The sequence below is a fragment of the Podarcis pityusensis genome (assembly GCF_964106645.2).
Source record: "Podarcis pityusensis genome assembly, chromosome: 1".
Classification (NCBI taxonomy): domain Eukaryota; kingdom Metazoa; phylum Chordata; class Lepidosauria; order Squamata; family Lacertidae; genus Podarcis; species Podarcis pityusensis.
This window is the reverse complement of record NC_138028.1, coordinates 115,530,282-115,547,653: the sequence shown is the minus strand read 5'-3', so window position 1 is coordinate 115,547,653 and position 17,372 is coordinate 115,530,282. Positions and strand designations below refer to the sequence as shown.

The following is a 17,372-nucleotide window of genomic DNA, read 5'->3' as shown; positions in this document are numbered from 1 at the left end:
TGGGACACTGATTTTTAGCATTGGCAGCCAATAGGCATCCTTCTGACCTCAGTCTCGGAATTGGTTTGCCACACAACATGGGACTGGGAGTGCTCCTGTTTGACAAACCTAAACCTAAACCCCCATTGTCTGTATTGAGTTATATCGCACAGTTCTTTAGATACACGCCTTCACTTCATTTCAACAGAAATGTGATTTGGCATGACAAATAAATTCTGGGAATCTGGTTATGTCAGAGGGGGTTTATTTATTCGTTTATCTTTGGTGCGTGCTGGATACTCATTGGAAACAGAATGGAAAGATGAAAACTATGGAACACTGGAACAACGTGAAATGACACTCTGCAGAATTTATACTGCGGAGACCAGATGGGCGCTATCGACATCAGACAATGGGGTTGGTTATTTGAGTTATAAGACACTGACATGACAGACAATTACACATAGTTTTAAAGATATATATAAATATATATTAATGTTAAAACACATGCAAATTTACACAGTGTCTATTTAGACAGTACACTGTACCTTCCAGCTTCAGTGCAGCTGTACTTGACACCTGGCCAACAGAATTGCCTGCGACAAAGGTGTAAATTCCTTCATCCTCTGGGTATGCTTCTGCAATCTCAAGCTGGAAAGTGTCTTCAAACTGAGTCATCCTAAAGAAGCGGGATGGCTTGATCTCTTTGTCTTTGCTATACCAAGCTACTTTGAGGTCTGCTCAAGTGAAAATAAACAAAATAAAAAAGAGAGACATATACATGTAAGGTTTCTCGTTTCACTCTTGGGGAGCAAACTGATGAACAAGTTGGGAGATCAGAACTAAAGAGATACTTGATATGGCAACACTGCACTGAGTTCTTCCCCCTCCACTGTAATGTTTAGGCTGCAATACACAGTTTTCTGGAAACAAGTCCTATTGAATTCAGCAGGACTTATTTCTGAAAAGTGAAGCCTAACAATGCACTGTTAGACCAATCCATGTCGTTTCCCGCTGCCCCCTGTGCCACCCACCCTGCTGCCTCCAACCGCTGGTGGAGAAGTGGTACCAGGATTGATGCCAATTCTGAGCAATATTCTCACTGATTTTGGGAAATCCACTTCTCCCCACCTGGTGTTCCCTTACCCTGCAAGCAACAGCCAATGATGTGGAGCCAGCAAAATGGCATAGGAAGTCTTATTAAAGTATTTCAGGGGAAGGCAGGGGAAGACACAGGTCACTGTTGGTGGCAGTCCCATGTTGAGCATCACGTGTAGTTCTATCATCTGTGTACACCTAGTGAACCTCAAAATTTTGTTCTCCTTCCATTTCATCCAGAATTTCAGTGAGCATGAAAAATGAACAATTCTATTCTGGAAACTAGCAGCTTTGGATATTTGGGGGCAGTGGAGGAGCACATGAGCAGGTTTGATCTGGGCCATGACACAGAACTATTCTAAGGATAATTTCATGCTGTACTGAGTAATACGCAGAAACATTCATGAACAATACAAAGAGAGCGGGCGTTCCCAAGAACAATTCCCCATGCTCTGGTTCCACAAATATATACATATAGAAATGCTGTAGCTTTCAACATGCACATCAAAATGATATATATACCCATATGAGTATATATATGTATATATACATAAATCATTCTGACATGCTTTTGCACAGCTCAAAATTTGCCAATATTTTCAGTGTAAACTCCTACATGCTTTTTATGATGACATGTTTTTAAAAGTCCTATCAGAATTTTCTTTTTGTAGTTAGGGACATGATCCATATGCACCATGAGCGTAGCGCCAACCAATGCCTGGAAGGTCCTCTCTTTACCTGTATATCCCACCTACATATGAACATGGGCACATGGAGAGGCAGCATAGTTGTTATGTCTGGGGGAAATGAGTGGTCTGTGCATGCCTTCTTCATCCCCAAGCTACCTTCCCTCCTTCTGCCCTCTGCACAGTGCAACTCGTTTCTGCTTGGTGTATGTGTATCTCTCAAAGCAAGAATGGGGAAACGGTGACCCTCCAGATGTTGTTGGATTCCATTTCTCATCATCCCTGACCGCTGGCCATGTTGGCTGGGGCTGATGGCAGTTGGAGTCCAAAAGGCCACAGGTACCCCATCCCTGTCATTTTGTGCTCTCTGTGGATGTGCAGGCTGGAGCAGGGCAGGTGGGGGAAGGGAACTTTTTGAGCCCTTTTCGGGATCCTCAGTTCATCACCGCTACACCCATCGTGCAAATGGATCGTACGTTCACGAATTGTTTTCCTAGGGATAATATCTCATTTCGAGTACATCTCTGTATTTATCTAATTTAAAAGTGAATCGTCCATTTGGATTTTTATGTGCGTCTTATTAAAATCTATACTTATACTTAAAAAAATCTATCTAATCCAAATTTTAAAATATGCAAGAGGGAAGTATTCTATGAGTTTCAGTAAGTTCACTGGGGGAATTAAAAGAACTATAATGAGTGTTTTTATATGCGAGTTGAACTATTGTAGCAATACTGATGGTTTTAAAATTATGACGTGGCACTTCATTCTTCTCTTAAAAATATATAAAGCTCAGTGTTTTGGCGGGTAGGGGGGCATTTACCCAGATATCTAGACTGCTCAATTTCCCCCCCCTCTCTCTCTCCATATATCTGTAACCATATGCAAACAGTCAAACTGATCAGAACTGCTGGTGACCCAGGACTGTGGATCAAGAGGTCTATGTACTCTCAGATGTACTCTCCATTCATTTCAACAAAGAGTACATAGCTCTTTGTTCCTATAGAAGCTCTTTTATAAGGAGCTCTGGGTACATATTAGGGATCCCACACCAGCAAGATATTGGAGCATACGTGATTTTAATTTGCCCAAGTCTTTTGCATATATGATGAGATCATTCTGCAGTTAGATATCTGGTTTACTGGGGGTACTGGTTATCAATGGTTCGGTTTCAGAGCTGGTTTAGCTGATCCTTGGATTCCATGAAATATGGTGGACAGGGCAGGAGTAACATAAATACTTTTAGCCATAAAATGTCTGAAGCATGGGCTGATTCTCACTTTACTTTTGGTACTCAAGTATGTGTAACTAAGTGCTAAATTCACATCTGACACTGAAGTATTATGAAGTTGAGAGGTCAGAATGGATTGCAAGTAATATTTTGGATAGGTTCTAATCTCTCTTCCACATTCCTTTTCAAGCAACTTTCCTAGTCATGTAACGCCTTTCTCATACATATATTCCCCAAAAAATGAGAGACATATGAAGTGTATGTCTCTCCTTTAAAAAATAATAATTGTATGTGTCTACTAGGAAAAGCACATGATCCTTTACTGAGAATTCCTTTTGGGGGTTTTTAAAACAATTAAAGGACACATTCCTAATTATCTTCTTCCTAATTCAACCTACATACTTAAACGCACATGAATTTCTACTCGAGTACATGTACCCAAGTGCAAAAAATAAAGTGAGAATTGATGCTCAGTGAAGATCCATTCTTTCCACGGCAAAGTTGTGTCAGAAGCTGACATCCAAGGCTTTGTTCATTTTTCAGGCTCATTTGAAACCTAGGAGAGTGTGGCAAAATGCCGCTTTGAATTAAAAGTGGAAGGATGATTACAACTGTGCCTACCTTTTTAATGTTTAGCACTGCAAAATGGAGTCCCTGGTTATGGAACCTCTCGGTCAGTATAAGACAAATTAGGTTATTGTATACACACAACTGAATTTACATGGCTATGGGGAAGCCTGGCTTCAGTAACTGGTTTGGTTGCTTGTTGCTGTTTTTTAACCTACTAAGTGCACCAGATCGAACAAGGAGTACAAAAGTGTTTTATGACTTTGTTAAACTAACCTGTCCCTGTAACTCTGCACTGAAAGCAAGCAGACTGTCCCTCAGAAGTAATAGCATCGCGGAGTGGTGCGATAATAGTAGGTGGGTAAATTGGCACTTCTACATCAGGAGAAACAACTTCTGGGACTAAGGAAAAAGATCAAAGAGTGATTATTAGCCTCCATGGAAGAGCACACAGTGCAAAATATTGACAATGCCAGTTTCAAAAATGCTTGAGATTGCTGGGAGAGCTTGCCTTCCACAGAAAGGGACGCAGAAGAAGTGGCGACTCCATAGTCGTTCTTCGCTTCAATCGTGTAAACGGCAGCGTCTTCTGGGAAAGTCTCGATCAGCAACAGGGTGTATTCTTGGGCATCATGAAGAAATTTGACCTTAAAGCCTGAAGAAAGAGGCTGTTCATCTTTGTACCACGAGATCTTGGGCTGCGGCTTTCCTGACACAACAGCACAGAAGCGGGCTGGCTTTCCAGACTCCACGGTGGCTGGCTGAAGCTCCTTCTCAATCTGGGGTGGCTCTGGAGCTATAATTTAAATATATATATACATAATAATGCAACTAATTTCTAGAAAGATAGATTCCATTCCTTCCTTCCTATGATTGCATGCAGGTTTTTCAGCATTTATGTGACACGTAATGCAAGGTAACTAGATCTGGAGGAGAGAGGACCAGTTGCTAGCTGTAGCTCAACAAAGAGATGTTGGGCAACAGGCAAAGGGTTGATTTGCTCATGAACAAATTAGCCACAGGTACTGTGATGGGAGATAGCATGTTTGAAACCTCTGTCGTATTAAATCAACAACTTCTTGGCTGTAGGAAACTAGCACATCAGGACGACGACTAGGCTAGAAAGCTTTCCCTGACACAATGGTTTTCAGTGGTTGGAACATTCAAACCTATAATGTCCCACCACAAACATGAAATAATATGGTCCTTGAAAGACTTCATTACACTTTTCTCCCCTGAGTGTTGCTATTCAGGCCTAAGTTGCAGTTTAGCCTTAATCATGGGGTTGTTCCAATGATAAATGGGGGGTGGTGCTATAAAGTAATGGTGAATACTAGAAAATAATCATTTTTATATCTCAGATTAGGGCTGAAGTGTAGACACCTCTAAGAAAAATAAACCTGTCTGATCAAGATGACCAAGTACATGCAGAAGGATACAGCTTAACAAATAGCTAATCACAAGCAGTGCAAGCCTATGGATGTCTGCTCAGAGTCCAATTGGATTTACTGCCCTAAAATTGTGTATAGCAGGGGTGGGAAATCAGATGTGGCTAGACTACAATGGCTATCATCCCTAATTGGCCGTGCTGGTTCGGCTGATGAGAGTCCAACAACATATGTAGGGCCAGAGGTTCCCTGCATTTGACAACACAGGACTGAACCTTAACTACTTGCGTACTGTTGCTGGAAAGTGCAGCTTGAAATAGTTCAAAAGAAAATAAGTAGTGCAAAAAAAGAGAAAGCGATATAATGCAGAACACAAATCTTGGCTGGCCTTGAAAGTCAGCCATTTCTTTTGCTTGTCACTGACTGCAATGTCATGCTGAACTTCAGCATTGGCAAGTGTGTCTGTGGAGACTACTAATGTAGCTTCTTATATGAATTAGTATTCCAATAAAAGCAAGATAAATCTGTATACACACCGTTCACATGGAGAGTGATGGAACTCCTGTTTCTTCCAGCTAAGATGGTGTATTCTCCAGCATCGGTATATCTAGTTTCAGTGATTGTCATCCGATGGACTTTTCTTTCCACCACATAGTGATATCTCTCCTCAATGTGGAAGTTGATCTCAATTCCATCCTTATACCAGCGAGCGTCAACGTCGTCTTCATTGACCTCAAACTCTACCACGGCTCGCTGTTTCTCAATGACCTGTCAATAAGCAGACACTAATTATTTCCCTCATTTCTGTTAGTCTATTCTATTCATCAAACAATACAAAATAAATCTGTGATGCAAACAAAACAAACACCAGTGTGTTGTTTTTTTAATAAAAAAGGACTGTATAGATGTAGTTACATATTTCGCCTATCATTTCCTATTTGTATGTACAAAAATAGGGACCCACAACAATGGGTTGTGTTACACCCCCCAACCCTAATAAGTGTATCCTTGTTTAGGACTCTAGTAGCAGTCTTGCAGCCTTGTTCAGGGGGATTTTTTGACCTCGTGGGGTGCCGCCCTGCCATGCTATTCCCAAGCCACTGCAAGTCCGTGGGAGCTCAAGTAGATCAATTCCACACACACCCCTTTTCATTTGTTCCTTTGTTTGTTTGTTTGTTTGTTTGTTTGTTCCTTCCTTCCTTCCTTTTTTCCAATTTTTCAATTGGCACTCAACATTCCTCAGCCCCTTGAAATCACCAAGCAGAAGCCCTTGAACCTTAACAGACTATCTTTGCAGCTGATCTTTTTCTCATAGTTTACAAGATGAATAACTTTTCAAAATAAGTGGGGAAGCACATCACAATGTATAAGCAGCTCCAGATCTGGGTGAGATCTGCCAACAAAATGATCAGTTGTCCCTATACTACAGTCTTCACTTCTCTAGACACCAATGAAGGAATAATATCAGATCAACGCAGTGTGCACTTGGGAAAATAAGAGGGTTCTCATAATTTTGCCGGGGGTTGAAGAATTCTTAAAGGGAACTATAAGGTTTTCTTGTATGCGTTGACATTAACTGATTTAAATTAAGCTAGGAGGGGAAATGTAGTTTTATATTTTGTATTTTGGGGTGTGTTAAAAAATATCTAAGAGGACATGAATACGTGTGAGAGGGGCCTGTGCACAGAGTTTTGTTCCAACTGCTGAAGAGAAAGATCATTGTTCAATCTAAGAAGCGCTCAGTCCATGAGAGCAATGCTCCTCCACATGGCTGTGTACCTTCTTTGGCATCTGATTTTGCTTACATTTTCACAATGGGGAATTCAGTATTTTTTCTAACTGAGATCTGGGAGGATCTTTGAGCAAAATGCTTCTGCAAGTTAGTATGGTTGTTTCTTTCTTTTTATAATTAACACCTGAACATTATTGTTTGGTGGAACCGAAGTTTCTCCACAGATTTTTGGCACCGAGTTTGGAAAATCTATTTGAGAAACTGACGTTTCAGTGATCAGGGGCAGGTCGGCTGTATTGGTCATCAAAACAGTAGGAAGTACTATACCTGGACGGTTTTTTGAAGGCTCCTGATGCGAACATCACGCCCTTCCACTACCAAATTAGCGCTGGACATATTTCCTCCTGCCACTACTGTGTACTTCCCAGAATCAGACATCTTTGTGGTGGTAATCAGGAGGCGATGAACGAACCGTTCTCTCTGAACTTTCATTCTAAAAATAATGCAAGCAAATGAAACTTAGAAAGTGTGGTCTCTTAACATATCAATAACTATATTTATATGGTATCTTTGTTTGATTCAGAAGGTCATGCTCTTCCCTCAAAGCTTTCCCTCTAGCCCAATGAGTTCTGTTGTGTCTGAAAGTTGTCATATGGCAGAGTTGATGACTAGTACAATGACTAGCCAGTGTTGCCAAGTAACATTTGAATTCACCATCCATGTCCTGTATGCTTGTCACAAGCAGCAGCAGCAGCAGCAGCAGCTCTCAGGTCAAAACTTCAACTTTTCTTTATATTGATTTTTTAAAACAACAACAACAACACAAATTACCTGTCTTCAAGCTGTAGCTCCTGTCCATCTTTCATCCACTGAACAGAAATGTCAGGTTCTGAGATCTCACATTCAAAAACAGCTTTTTTCTTCTCCACAACTTTTATGTCTTTGATGTGCTTTCTAAACTCAATGTGGCGAGCTAGGAAAAAACAATCCATGAGGGATATTGTCATTATGAGCCACTTTATAGTCCCAGACGATTAATAATTGCTTAATTTATACTCCTCCTTTCCACATCAGAGCTCAACAATAATTAGCTGACAACAATTCCCTGTTTGTTATATGCACATTTACAAAGCACGGCAAAACGTTTTGTATTGAAATTAAAATAACAAGAAACAAAATAAGAAGCAGGTAGAGTAATTTCAACAAAATAAAACAATTAAGACATAGCAGTAAGATTAAAGAAAATGGGTTTCTTTAAGCATTTCTTAAGTCACTTAACCAGTTCAGCCTGTCGTATCTTTTGGCTGACATTACCAATTTCAGCCACATTTGGACAGTCATAGCTTGGTGAGCATAGGCAAAAAGTTCATTTATTAATAAGCTGAGATATGAATGAGTCTTTAGCATGTGCATATAGCTCCTTCACTTCAATTAACCACAGTTTTCTGGTTTGTCCAAACTGGGAAGCTATGACTACCACCTTTGGAACAAACCAGGGTATTAAACTATGGCATGAAGTTTCTTTAATATCATTTCAAAAAAAGAAACTCTGCTTAATTAGAGGCTTCCTGGTATAACTGCAGCTCATGCAAAGGAAGGAGTGAAGGGGCTACATGCATTCCAAAAAGGTTAGGTCACATGTCGGTTCAGGATTATCCAAACCAGTTCAGTAGTGGATCTGTTATTGGCATGCCACTGTAACGGCTCATCCACACTGCTCGGGATTGATGTTTGCTTCAATTTAGTGCTAAAGAGCTAAAATGGATGGAAGAAAACTTAATACCTTCCACATATAAAGTTGCAGATGAAGCAGCTTTCCCAGCAACAAAACTGTATTCCGCAGCATCTCCAAAATGCACATTTCTTATCGAAAGTGAATGTGTAAGTTTCTTAGTTCTAATCTGGCACCGGTCCGTGGATTTTATTTCCACACCATTCTTCAACCATTTGTATGTAATGCCTTCATAATTAACAGTCACTTCAAAGGTTATTGTATCTTTCTCTTCTGCGTTGATGTCCTTCAGCATGGATGTTATCAAGATAGCTGGTTTTAAAGGAAATAAAAGGGAAAATATTTCATCATTGTCATCATCATCATCAAACTTATCAGTTGCTTTTCTTACAAAAAGTAAACTCAAAGTCACTTCCCACAACAAAAATAAATAAAATAAAATAAAATAAATAACATATATATTAAAACCAGCAAAATCTAAAAAACCCAACTCGGATTGATTTCATATGCATGTTTTTGAAACACGAATCAATGAACTTCGCAAAGAAGAGAAAACATATTGCAATTTTCTAGAACAAAAAAGTTTGGAAATTGAGGGGCTAAGTCAGGGGTTGTGGACAGGATCCAGCTGCTGGTCTGGATTCTGAGGTCCCCCCCCCTCCTGTTGACCACTTAGACTTGTGGAAAGGGCTTGCTGCCTGTCAATCATCTGACATCACCATGATGTAATTAAGTCAATGGATACATTGGCACCACATAGATTCAGTGAATCCCATGAAAGTAGGCCGGCTAAACTTTTAACCCCCTAAATGTACAAAGACTGAGAATAAGAGGCTGTGCAATGTTAACTTCACTTCAGGCAAGCATTCTGTGTTCATGTCCATTTTAAACTTACGCTTCACTGTCAGGGTTGCGCTGACTTTGTCATTTCCGCAGACAAAGGTGTATTCGGCAGAATCCTCACTGCTGGTGTTCATGATGTTGAGTTGATGAAGCTTTCCCTGAACCACTATTTTAAACTTCTCGCTCATTTCAATTTCTACTCCATTTTTCAGCCACACAGCGGGCACATTGAAATGAGACACCTCGCACTCAAAAGAGGCAGTTTTGGTCTCGGCAACCTCAATATTTTTCATGGTCTTTGTTATGTGCACAGCTATAGAAAATAATATTGACAAAACACACAATTAGATTGTCTTTTATAACATATCGTGAGGTACTTTCAGTCTGATATTTGATAATGGAGCTTGATTCTAATGATAGATTTGTTTTAACTCACTTTCTACAAAGAGTTTTGCTTTGCACTCAAGTTGTCCTACTACTGCTGTGTATTCTCCAGCGTCAGCGGGAGATATATTTTGCAAAGTCAGCTTGTGGACTTTCCTCTGGGAGCTTAGTCGGTATTTGTCGCTGGGCTTCAGCTCGATGTTCTTGTGGAACCATTTGACTGGGACGGTGTCATGGGACACACTCACTTCAAATGAAACAACGGCATTCTCCAGAGCAGTCACATCCTTGGGCTTCTTGATTATCTTGACAGCTTTAGGGAAGAAGTAACCAACAATTTAGTTAAACGCTTGGCTTCAGTTAAAACCACTGTAAGACAATTGGCTTCAGAACTGGAAACTGCCAGAAGTTTTTGTTTCCCCGAGTTGAATGTAGCATGGAATAAAAGAGGCAGCACTGCCCATAATGAAAGCCAGTGTGGTATAATAATTAAGAGGGTTGGACTAGGAACTGAGAGAGCAGGGTTTGAATCCTCCCTCAGCCACGAAGCTCACTGGGTGACCTTGGGCCAGTCACCATCTCTTAGCCTAACCAATCCCACAGGGTTGTTGTGAGGCTGAAACGTGGAGGAGCAGAACCATGTACACCACACAGCTTGAGATCTTTGGAAGATAAAGGTGGTATACAATTGAAATAAATAAATGTTTTGGGCTCCCAGTATGTTTCCAAGCACAATTTAAAGTGTTGGTGCTGACCTTTAAAGCCCTAAACGGCCTCTCCCCCATGTTCAGCCCAGACACTGAGGTCCATCTCCAAGGGCCTTCTGGTGTCTCCCTCCCTGCGAGAAGTGAGGTTACAGGGAGCCAGGCAGAGGGCCTTCTCGGTAGTGGCACCCACCCTGTGGAATGCCCTCCAGGGCTGTCTTAACCATAGGCACTAGGGGTGCGGTGCACCTGGGCAACGGGATCTCAGGGACAGCAGGCCGAGAGTCCAGGGCCTGAGAGTTGAGTCCAGGGAAGAGCTTGCCCATCGGTCGGAGCACCGCGGTGGGCTCTTGCGTGCTGCGAGTTTGGGGGGTGACCAAGCCAGCAAGATGCTGAGGTGGATGGCCAGCTCCACCCTCCTGTGCACCTGGGACTGGGCAACCCGGGGCAGGCGGGTCGATCTTTGCACCCCAGTGTCACATATGCTTAAAACAGCCCAGATGCCCTCCCATCAGATGTCAAGGAAATAAACAACTACCTGACTTTTATAAAACATCTGAAGGCAGCCCTGTTTAGGGAAATTTTAGTGTTTGATGTTTTATCGTGTTTTTAAAATTGTGTTGGGAGTCACCCAGAGGGGCTGGGGAGGCCTAGCCAGATGTGCGGTGTATAAGTAATACATTATTATTATTATTATTATTATTATTATTATTATTATTATTAATGCATGCATCCTTCCTGCCATCATCTCTGTTCACAGTCCCCCCCATTTTTTTAAAAAAAAATGTTTGTAGCGCTTAAAAATACATCCCAAAATCTTTTACTAGAAATGATAATAGGACAGAGCAAATGAGTGTTGACAGTGTGGGGAATGATACTATATCATGATTCTTTATGATACTTTATGATACTATCATTCAACTTGCTTTAATTCTTCCCAGCCTATTTATTGTGTAGAGGCTGACTTACTTTCAACATGGAGTCGTGCATTGGCTCCTATCCTTCCCAGTTTAAAGCTGTAGACGGACTCATCAGTTACAGCGCATTTCTTGACTTTCAGTGTGTGGGTTGTCCCTTCCACCTTGATCTCATATTTGTCACCAGAATGCAGCTCAACACCATTCTTGATCCACTGAGCTCCTTTCACATCAGGATGAGTAAGTTCCACTGAAAAAACTGCATCTTGTGTTTCTGTTACAGTCAGGTTCTTCAGCGTCTTCTTGATTTTGACAGCTGTTTGAAAAGAGCAAATCAAATTGTTGACGTTATACAGGTAGATATTATTATTATGTATTAAATTTCTATACCACCCTTCATCCAAGGATCACAGGGGGGTTTACAATATATAAAAAACAAAAACACCATAGTAACAAACCCCCAGTTTAAAAGGTCATAGATTGTTTAATTACCCATAGGCCTGGTAGAAGAGGAATGTTTTTGCCTGGTGCCTACAAATATGTAACAAAGGCACCAGGTGAGCCTCCCTGGGGAGAGCATTCCACAAGTGGGGAGCCACCCCCAAAAAGGCCTGTTCTTATGTTGCCATCCTCTAGACCTATCACAGAGGAGGCACATGAAAAAGGGCCTCAGATGATGACCACAGGGTCTGGCTTGGTTCATATGAAGAGAGGCAGTCTTTGAGGTATTGCAGTCCTGATCCATTTAAGGCTTTATAGATGAAAACCAGGACTTTAATTTGGGTCCAGAAACTAATTGGCAGCCACTGCAGGCAGTTCAGGATCGGTGTAATACGCTCAAACCTGGCTGCTGAATTCTGCACCAGATGAAGTTTCTGAGCCATCTTCAGAGGCAGCCCCACAAATAACACGTTGCAGTAATCTAACCTAGAGGTTACCAGAGCATAGACAGCACACGTTAGGCTATCCCTGTCCAGATAGGGGCACAGCTGGGCCACCAGCTAAAGCTGATGGAAGGCACTCTCCCCAGTCAAGATAGTCCTATCCTGAGAAACCCCTCTAAAAATGGTGTTAAGGTGGGTGCCAGTGAGAGGAAGGCCCTGCACCCCCTTTCTGCTGAACCTCTCAGGACTGAAGCTATATTGTGCTGGAGTGTTGGCTCATCGCATAACTGGAGTTCCCAGTTTACACAACTCTCAGGTATTTTGTAATAAAAATGTAAGAGTATTGCATAGCTGAAATATACTGTTAAGTTCAGACAAGCAGATTCCATAGAGTTCTTACAGTCCATTCCCCCCCCCCCAAATATATTTTACAAAATTATTAACCAGAATATCCATTTTAGGAGATTTTTTTTCCACTTGTCCAGTGTGGAATGGAGACAAACTTTCCCCACTGATTACTCACTTTCAACTTTCAGCTTAGCAGATGTTTTTGAAGAGGCCACTTGATAGGTATATTCGCCAACATCATCTACTTTGCTGATTGGGATATTAAGTCTCCTCTTCAAACCATCGGATTCACTTTTGCAGCGATCAGTCATTGAAAGTGGTTTCCCATCCTTCAGCCACTGGCCCTCAGAGTCTGGATTGGCTACTTCACATTCAAAAACAGCTTTCTGGGATTCGGCCACAGTTAGATCAGTGAGGGGCTTTGAAATGGCGCCACCTGTGGGGAAATAAAGGACAAGCTTGTATTTGTTGTCCCTCTGATTAGATGCCTGCTGACTACACTAATAGTCTATGTTGATAGTGTTCCTGGTGCAGTAGCTGCTGCTATCTATGCAGACAGGCAACTGCTGCTACCATAACCAGGGTGAGGGCGACGTAGATAACCTTAGGAGGGTGATGTGCTCCATAGCACTCTGAAGCATTGCACATTTGTATGTTCCTGTAAGTGACATTCCTATAGGCCACATTAAGTGGTGGTCCCAGAGAAAAACTGAAAAACAGAGGACCTTCTCAGTAGTTGCACCCACCTGGTGGAATGTCCACCCTTCAGATGTCAAAGAGTTAAAAAATTATCTGAACTTTGGTAGACATCTGAAGGCAGCCCTGTTTCAGGAAGCTTTTAAGGCTGCGTATTTTGTATTATCCCTTTATATTTTGTTGAAAGCCCCCCCCCCCCAAGTGACTGGGGCAACCCAGTCACATGAGCGGAGGTATACTTAATTAATTAAACCGTCATCATCACCATCATTGCTGTATTGATCTCTTGGATCCATAGACCGTGTTGACCTGGATACTCTCCTCCCCCATGTTTCCATGGAGACAAAATGGATTATAATGCAACTACTCCCAGACTAGGAGTTGGAAAGGAATTCCTCTTCTTAGGAATGTCCACTTTCCTCCAACTATCATTCACCATGGTTTGTTTGTTTGTTTGTTTGGCAGGTCTCATGGACTTAAGTATGAACTGAACTAACAAATATAAACAGCAGGGCATTTGACCTTCAAGAAAAAGTCAAGTGCTTTATAAATAACTAACCTGCTACAACCAGTGTCCCAGATGTCTTCTTTTCTCCAGCATAAAATGTATACTCTCCTTCATCGTCTTTCATCATGTTTACTACTGTCAGTTTATAGATTGTGCCATGTGCTTCGATCTTATACTTGGGCCCAGCTTTGAGCTCTTGGTCCTTAAAATGCCACACAACATCAATCCCTGCGTGGGACAACTCAACTTCAAAGGTTACATTCTGAGTTTCGGTGCAGGTGATATCGTGAAGACCTTTAATAATCTGAATTTCTGTTGTTTAAAAAAAAAGGCAACTTAGTAGAATCAAGTTGTTACTTGTTGCACGATCAGAATATGTATTTTAATAAAGCCTGCATATCTGAGGAATACTTACCTTCAATTGTGAGATTGCAGCTGGTTTCAACTTTGCCTACTGCCAGTTTACAGTGTCCTTCATCTGACGCATGTGTCCTGGTAATCACTAGCCTCTGCTTTGTGCCTTTGGAGACAGCTTGGACACGGTCATCAGGTTTTATTTGCTCATCGTTTAGGTACCACTTGGATGAAGACACATCAGGGACTGAAATTTTGCTTTCAAGGATGGCTCTTGTACCCTCAATAGCATGGACATCTTTTAGTGGTATAATAATTTCCACACCTGCAAATTGCAGATAAGAGATTACATGGAAAGATCAATACATGGATTCTGGTGCTTTTAACTTAAGCATATAAGAATGTGAGAAACGTACAAAAATGGATGGAACCAAGATCCTCCTCCCAGTGTAATTATCTGAAGCATCAGGTGTCCAAATGTCCCAGGAGGCTTTACAGATGGCATGCAGAAGGTCTCCAGGTTCAATCACTAGCAATTCTTGGTAGTGCTGGGAGAGAACCCTCTCTAAAACCCTGGAGAGCCACTGCCAATCAGTGTAGACCAGGGTTTTCTAAAGCTGTTTTGGGACTACAAATCCCATCATCCCTAGCTAGCAGGACCAGTGGTCAGGGATTATGGGAACTGTAGTCCCAAAACAGCTGGAGATCCAAGTTTGGGAAACCCTGGACTGAGCTAGATGGACCATGGTCTGATTCAATATAAGGCAGTGCCCTAGGTTCCCATATAGCTATCCCCGGTTATTGTGGTGATGGCAGAGATATACTGCTTGTATACATATAGGTTCCATTCTGTACATGCAGGTTCCACATAGTTGTCATAACATGCAGCTCATTTGTCATCCTTTTGTTAAAGCTACATAGGATGGCTGTCCTCCCCACAATTAGCGCAGCAAATTTCGCAAGACAGTTATGACTTGCATTTTGTTATACGACTTCCGAAACATAGGCACTTACTATAGACTGTGACACGGCCAGTGGTTGAGAGGAGCAGGCTAGGGATGTTGAAGGAGTATGCTCCGCTGTCTTCCTTTGTGACATCTTCCACCAGCAACATATGTGACTGCTTATCTACTACAATGTGGACACGGTCGCTTGGTTGAATCTCGACACCATCCTTCATCCAGACACCTTCAACGTTTTCTTGGGAGAGTTTCACTTCAAGCTGCACAATGTCGCCCTCGCAGACTTTCTGGTCAGCAAGACCTTGAAGGACAGCGACAGGCCGTGCTGTATGGAATGGGAAAGAGAAGCAAGAAGTTATTAAACAATGATCAGGAGCTTCAATAAAATAGGGATGGGGAACCTTTCTCCCCTAACCAGGCTGCACCTGTCAGTAGCCCTGCTCTGGGTGCTCCTCAGTTGCCTTTGACTGGCAGGAATGTATCCTTGAACTCTGAAAATGTCTCTTGATTGCTTGGACAGAGAGCTGTGTGAGGACATCTTGGTTGCAAGTCCTGGGGGACCTGCTCCCTGCTTTACAGACCTTTTCCCACATGGCCAGGGTGGGCAGAGCCCGGACTGACTCCAGCTACAAAAGCTGAAGCTGCTGAAGATGCCAGAGACCATCTTGGTTGTCTTAGTGCAGACCCAGGTCACTTAGCCTGAACTTCCACAGACACTGCCTGCCATGAACCATCATTGACAAGACTGGCAGCAACAGCAGCAGTTCCATGGTTATGATAATGTTTTATTTTCTTGCTAATTGTGCTGTTTTAAATGTGCATTTGATATTTGACTTCCTTTAGTAATGTTTTCTTTCAAAATGTTCTAAGATTTTTTTGTTAAATTTGCTGCGTTAAATATGCATTCTATAGTTGACCTTCTTTGTAATGTTTTATTTTGCAATCTTCAAGATAATATTTTACTTTCCTGTTAAGTATGCTGCTTTGAATGTATACTTTATAGCTGACTTTCTTCTGTCATGTTTTGTTCTGGATTGATTTATTTGATGTTTTAATGTAGGATGCAAACCTCTTTGAGTTTTTTTCCTTAAAAATATAAAGTAGTATAGAAATGAAATAATAATAATAATAATAGTAATAATAATGCGTGTCTGCACACACACACACACACACACACACACCCCACACCACACCATTGGAATACTGCATTGTTGAATGGGAATGTTACCAACTACACAAAGACAAGAGCTAGACTTGTGGTTCCACCCATCTGCACTTCTGGCCTCTGCTTCCAGCTCCACCCACCACTAGCATGATGGAAGGCTACTCATGATAGGATATGGTCTTTGGGCTGGGGGGGTGGAGGTTTCCCACTCCTGCTCTCAAGTATTTAGAAGGCAGAACAACTTACGCTTCATCTTCAGTTTACAGGAGGTCTTTTTCCCATCTGCCACAAAGCTGTATTCTCCTTGATCTTCTTTAGCAACATCTTTAATGGTGAGGATTTGGCGACCTCGGCGTGAGGTTATCAGATACTTATTACTCGGTTTGAGCTCCACCTCATTATGATACCATTTTCCTTCGACATCTTCAGGCGAAAGCTCGCATTCCAGTTCCCCCGAGAAGGTTTCTGGGACTTCAATGTCTTCCAGTTCTTTAATAAACTCAATAACAGCACCTGCATTCAGATGCAAACATCTCGGTAAGTGATTTTATTACTTACGAACGTTCCATAATGTCTCTTAGCAACAGAATTAAAAAGAATGCCCAATTCAAAATACTTCCATATTTTCAAAATGTGGACTGATCCAGCAAGCTCTTCTTATGTTTGTACATTCTATGCTAATCTAGGGCCATGCCCATGCGCCAATGATTTAAATACAAAGATGGAGAATCTGAAGCCCCTCCCACAGATGATGTTGGACACCAAACTCCCATCAGCCCCATCTAGCCTGAAAATAGGGTTGTTTGTTTTTAACCATGGGCCAATTGAATAGTGCAAGGCTGGCTATTTTAAAAGTGACTAGGGTTGGGCATCAGAATGGTTACATGATTGCCCAAGCACTCATTTTGATTTGGGTTCACTTTGTTGCTGCAAACCTTCCAAGACTTAAAGAATCAGGCACTTGGGCTCAGTGCTCATTAGTTATGCAGAATGTGCAGCTGATCAGACCAGTTGTTTGAGCTGGCCACAGGGGAAATCTATGGTCTGAGAAGCCTGCACTAAGAGCCACTCATTACACAGCACCACCCATATTTCTATAGTAATAAAGAGTGACTGAGACAGAAATTACGTTGTACTAGAGTAACCTTTAGGGATGCGGGTGGCGCTGTGGGTTAAACCACAGAGCCTAGGACT

General features: G+C 41.8%; 1 protein-coding gene across 1 annotated transcript in view; it reads right to left on the bottom strand.

Annotated features, from left to right (window-relative positions):
* The window catches only part of TTN (titin), a 285,365-nt gene that overhangs the window by 232,666 nt on the left and 35,327 nt on the right, over positions 1–17,372 (bottom strand). The window contains exons 29-43 of the mRNA XM_081002634.1: positions 16,425–16,691; positions 15,066–15,338; positions 14,113–14,376; positions 13,749–14,009; positions 12,669–12,929; positions 11,314–11,577; positions 9,693–9,953; positions 9,309–9,569; positions 8,465–8,725; positions 7,513–7,654; positions 7,009–7,174; positions 5,486–5,717; positions 4,073–4,357; positions 3,838–3,963; positions 528–716 (exon numbers count right to left, since the gene is read on the bottom strand). Of these exons, the coding sequence (XP_080858760.1) occupies positions 528–716; positions 3,838–3,963; positions 4,073–4,357; positions 5,486–5,717; positions 7,009–7,174; positions 7,513–7,654; positions 8,465–8,725; positions 9,309–9,569; positions 9,693–9,953; positions 11,314–11,577; positions 12,669–12,929; positions 13,749–14,009; positions 14,113–14,376; positions 15,066–15,338; positions 16,425–16,691 (3,513 nt within the window). The remainder of the gene's footprint in view (positions 1–527; positions 717–3,837; positions 3,964–4,072; positions 4,358–5,485; positions 5,718–7,008; positions 7,175–7,512; positions 7,655–8,464; positions 8,726–9,308; positions 9,570–9,692; positions 9,954–11,313; positions 11,578–12,668; positions 12,930–13,748; positions 14,010–14,112; positions 14,377–15,065; positions 15,339–16,424; positions 16,692–17,372) is intronic.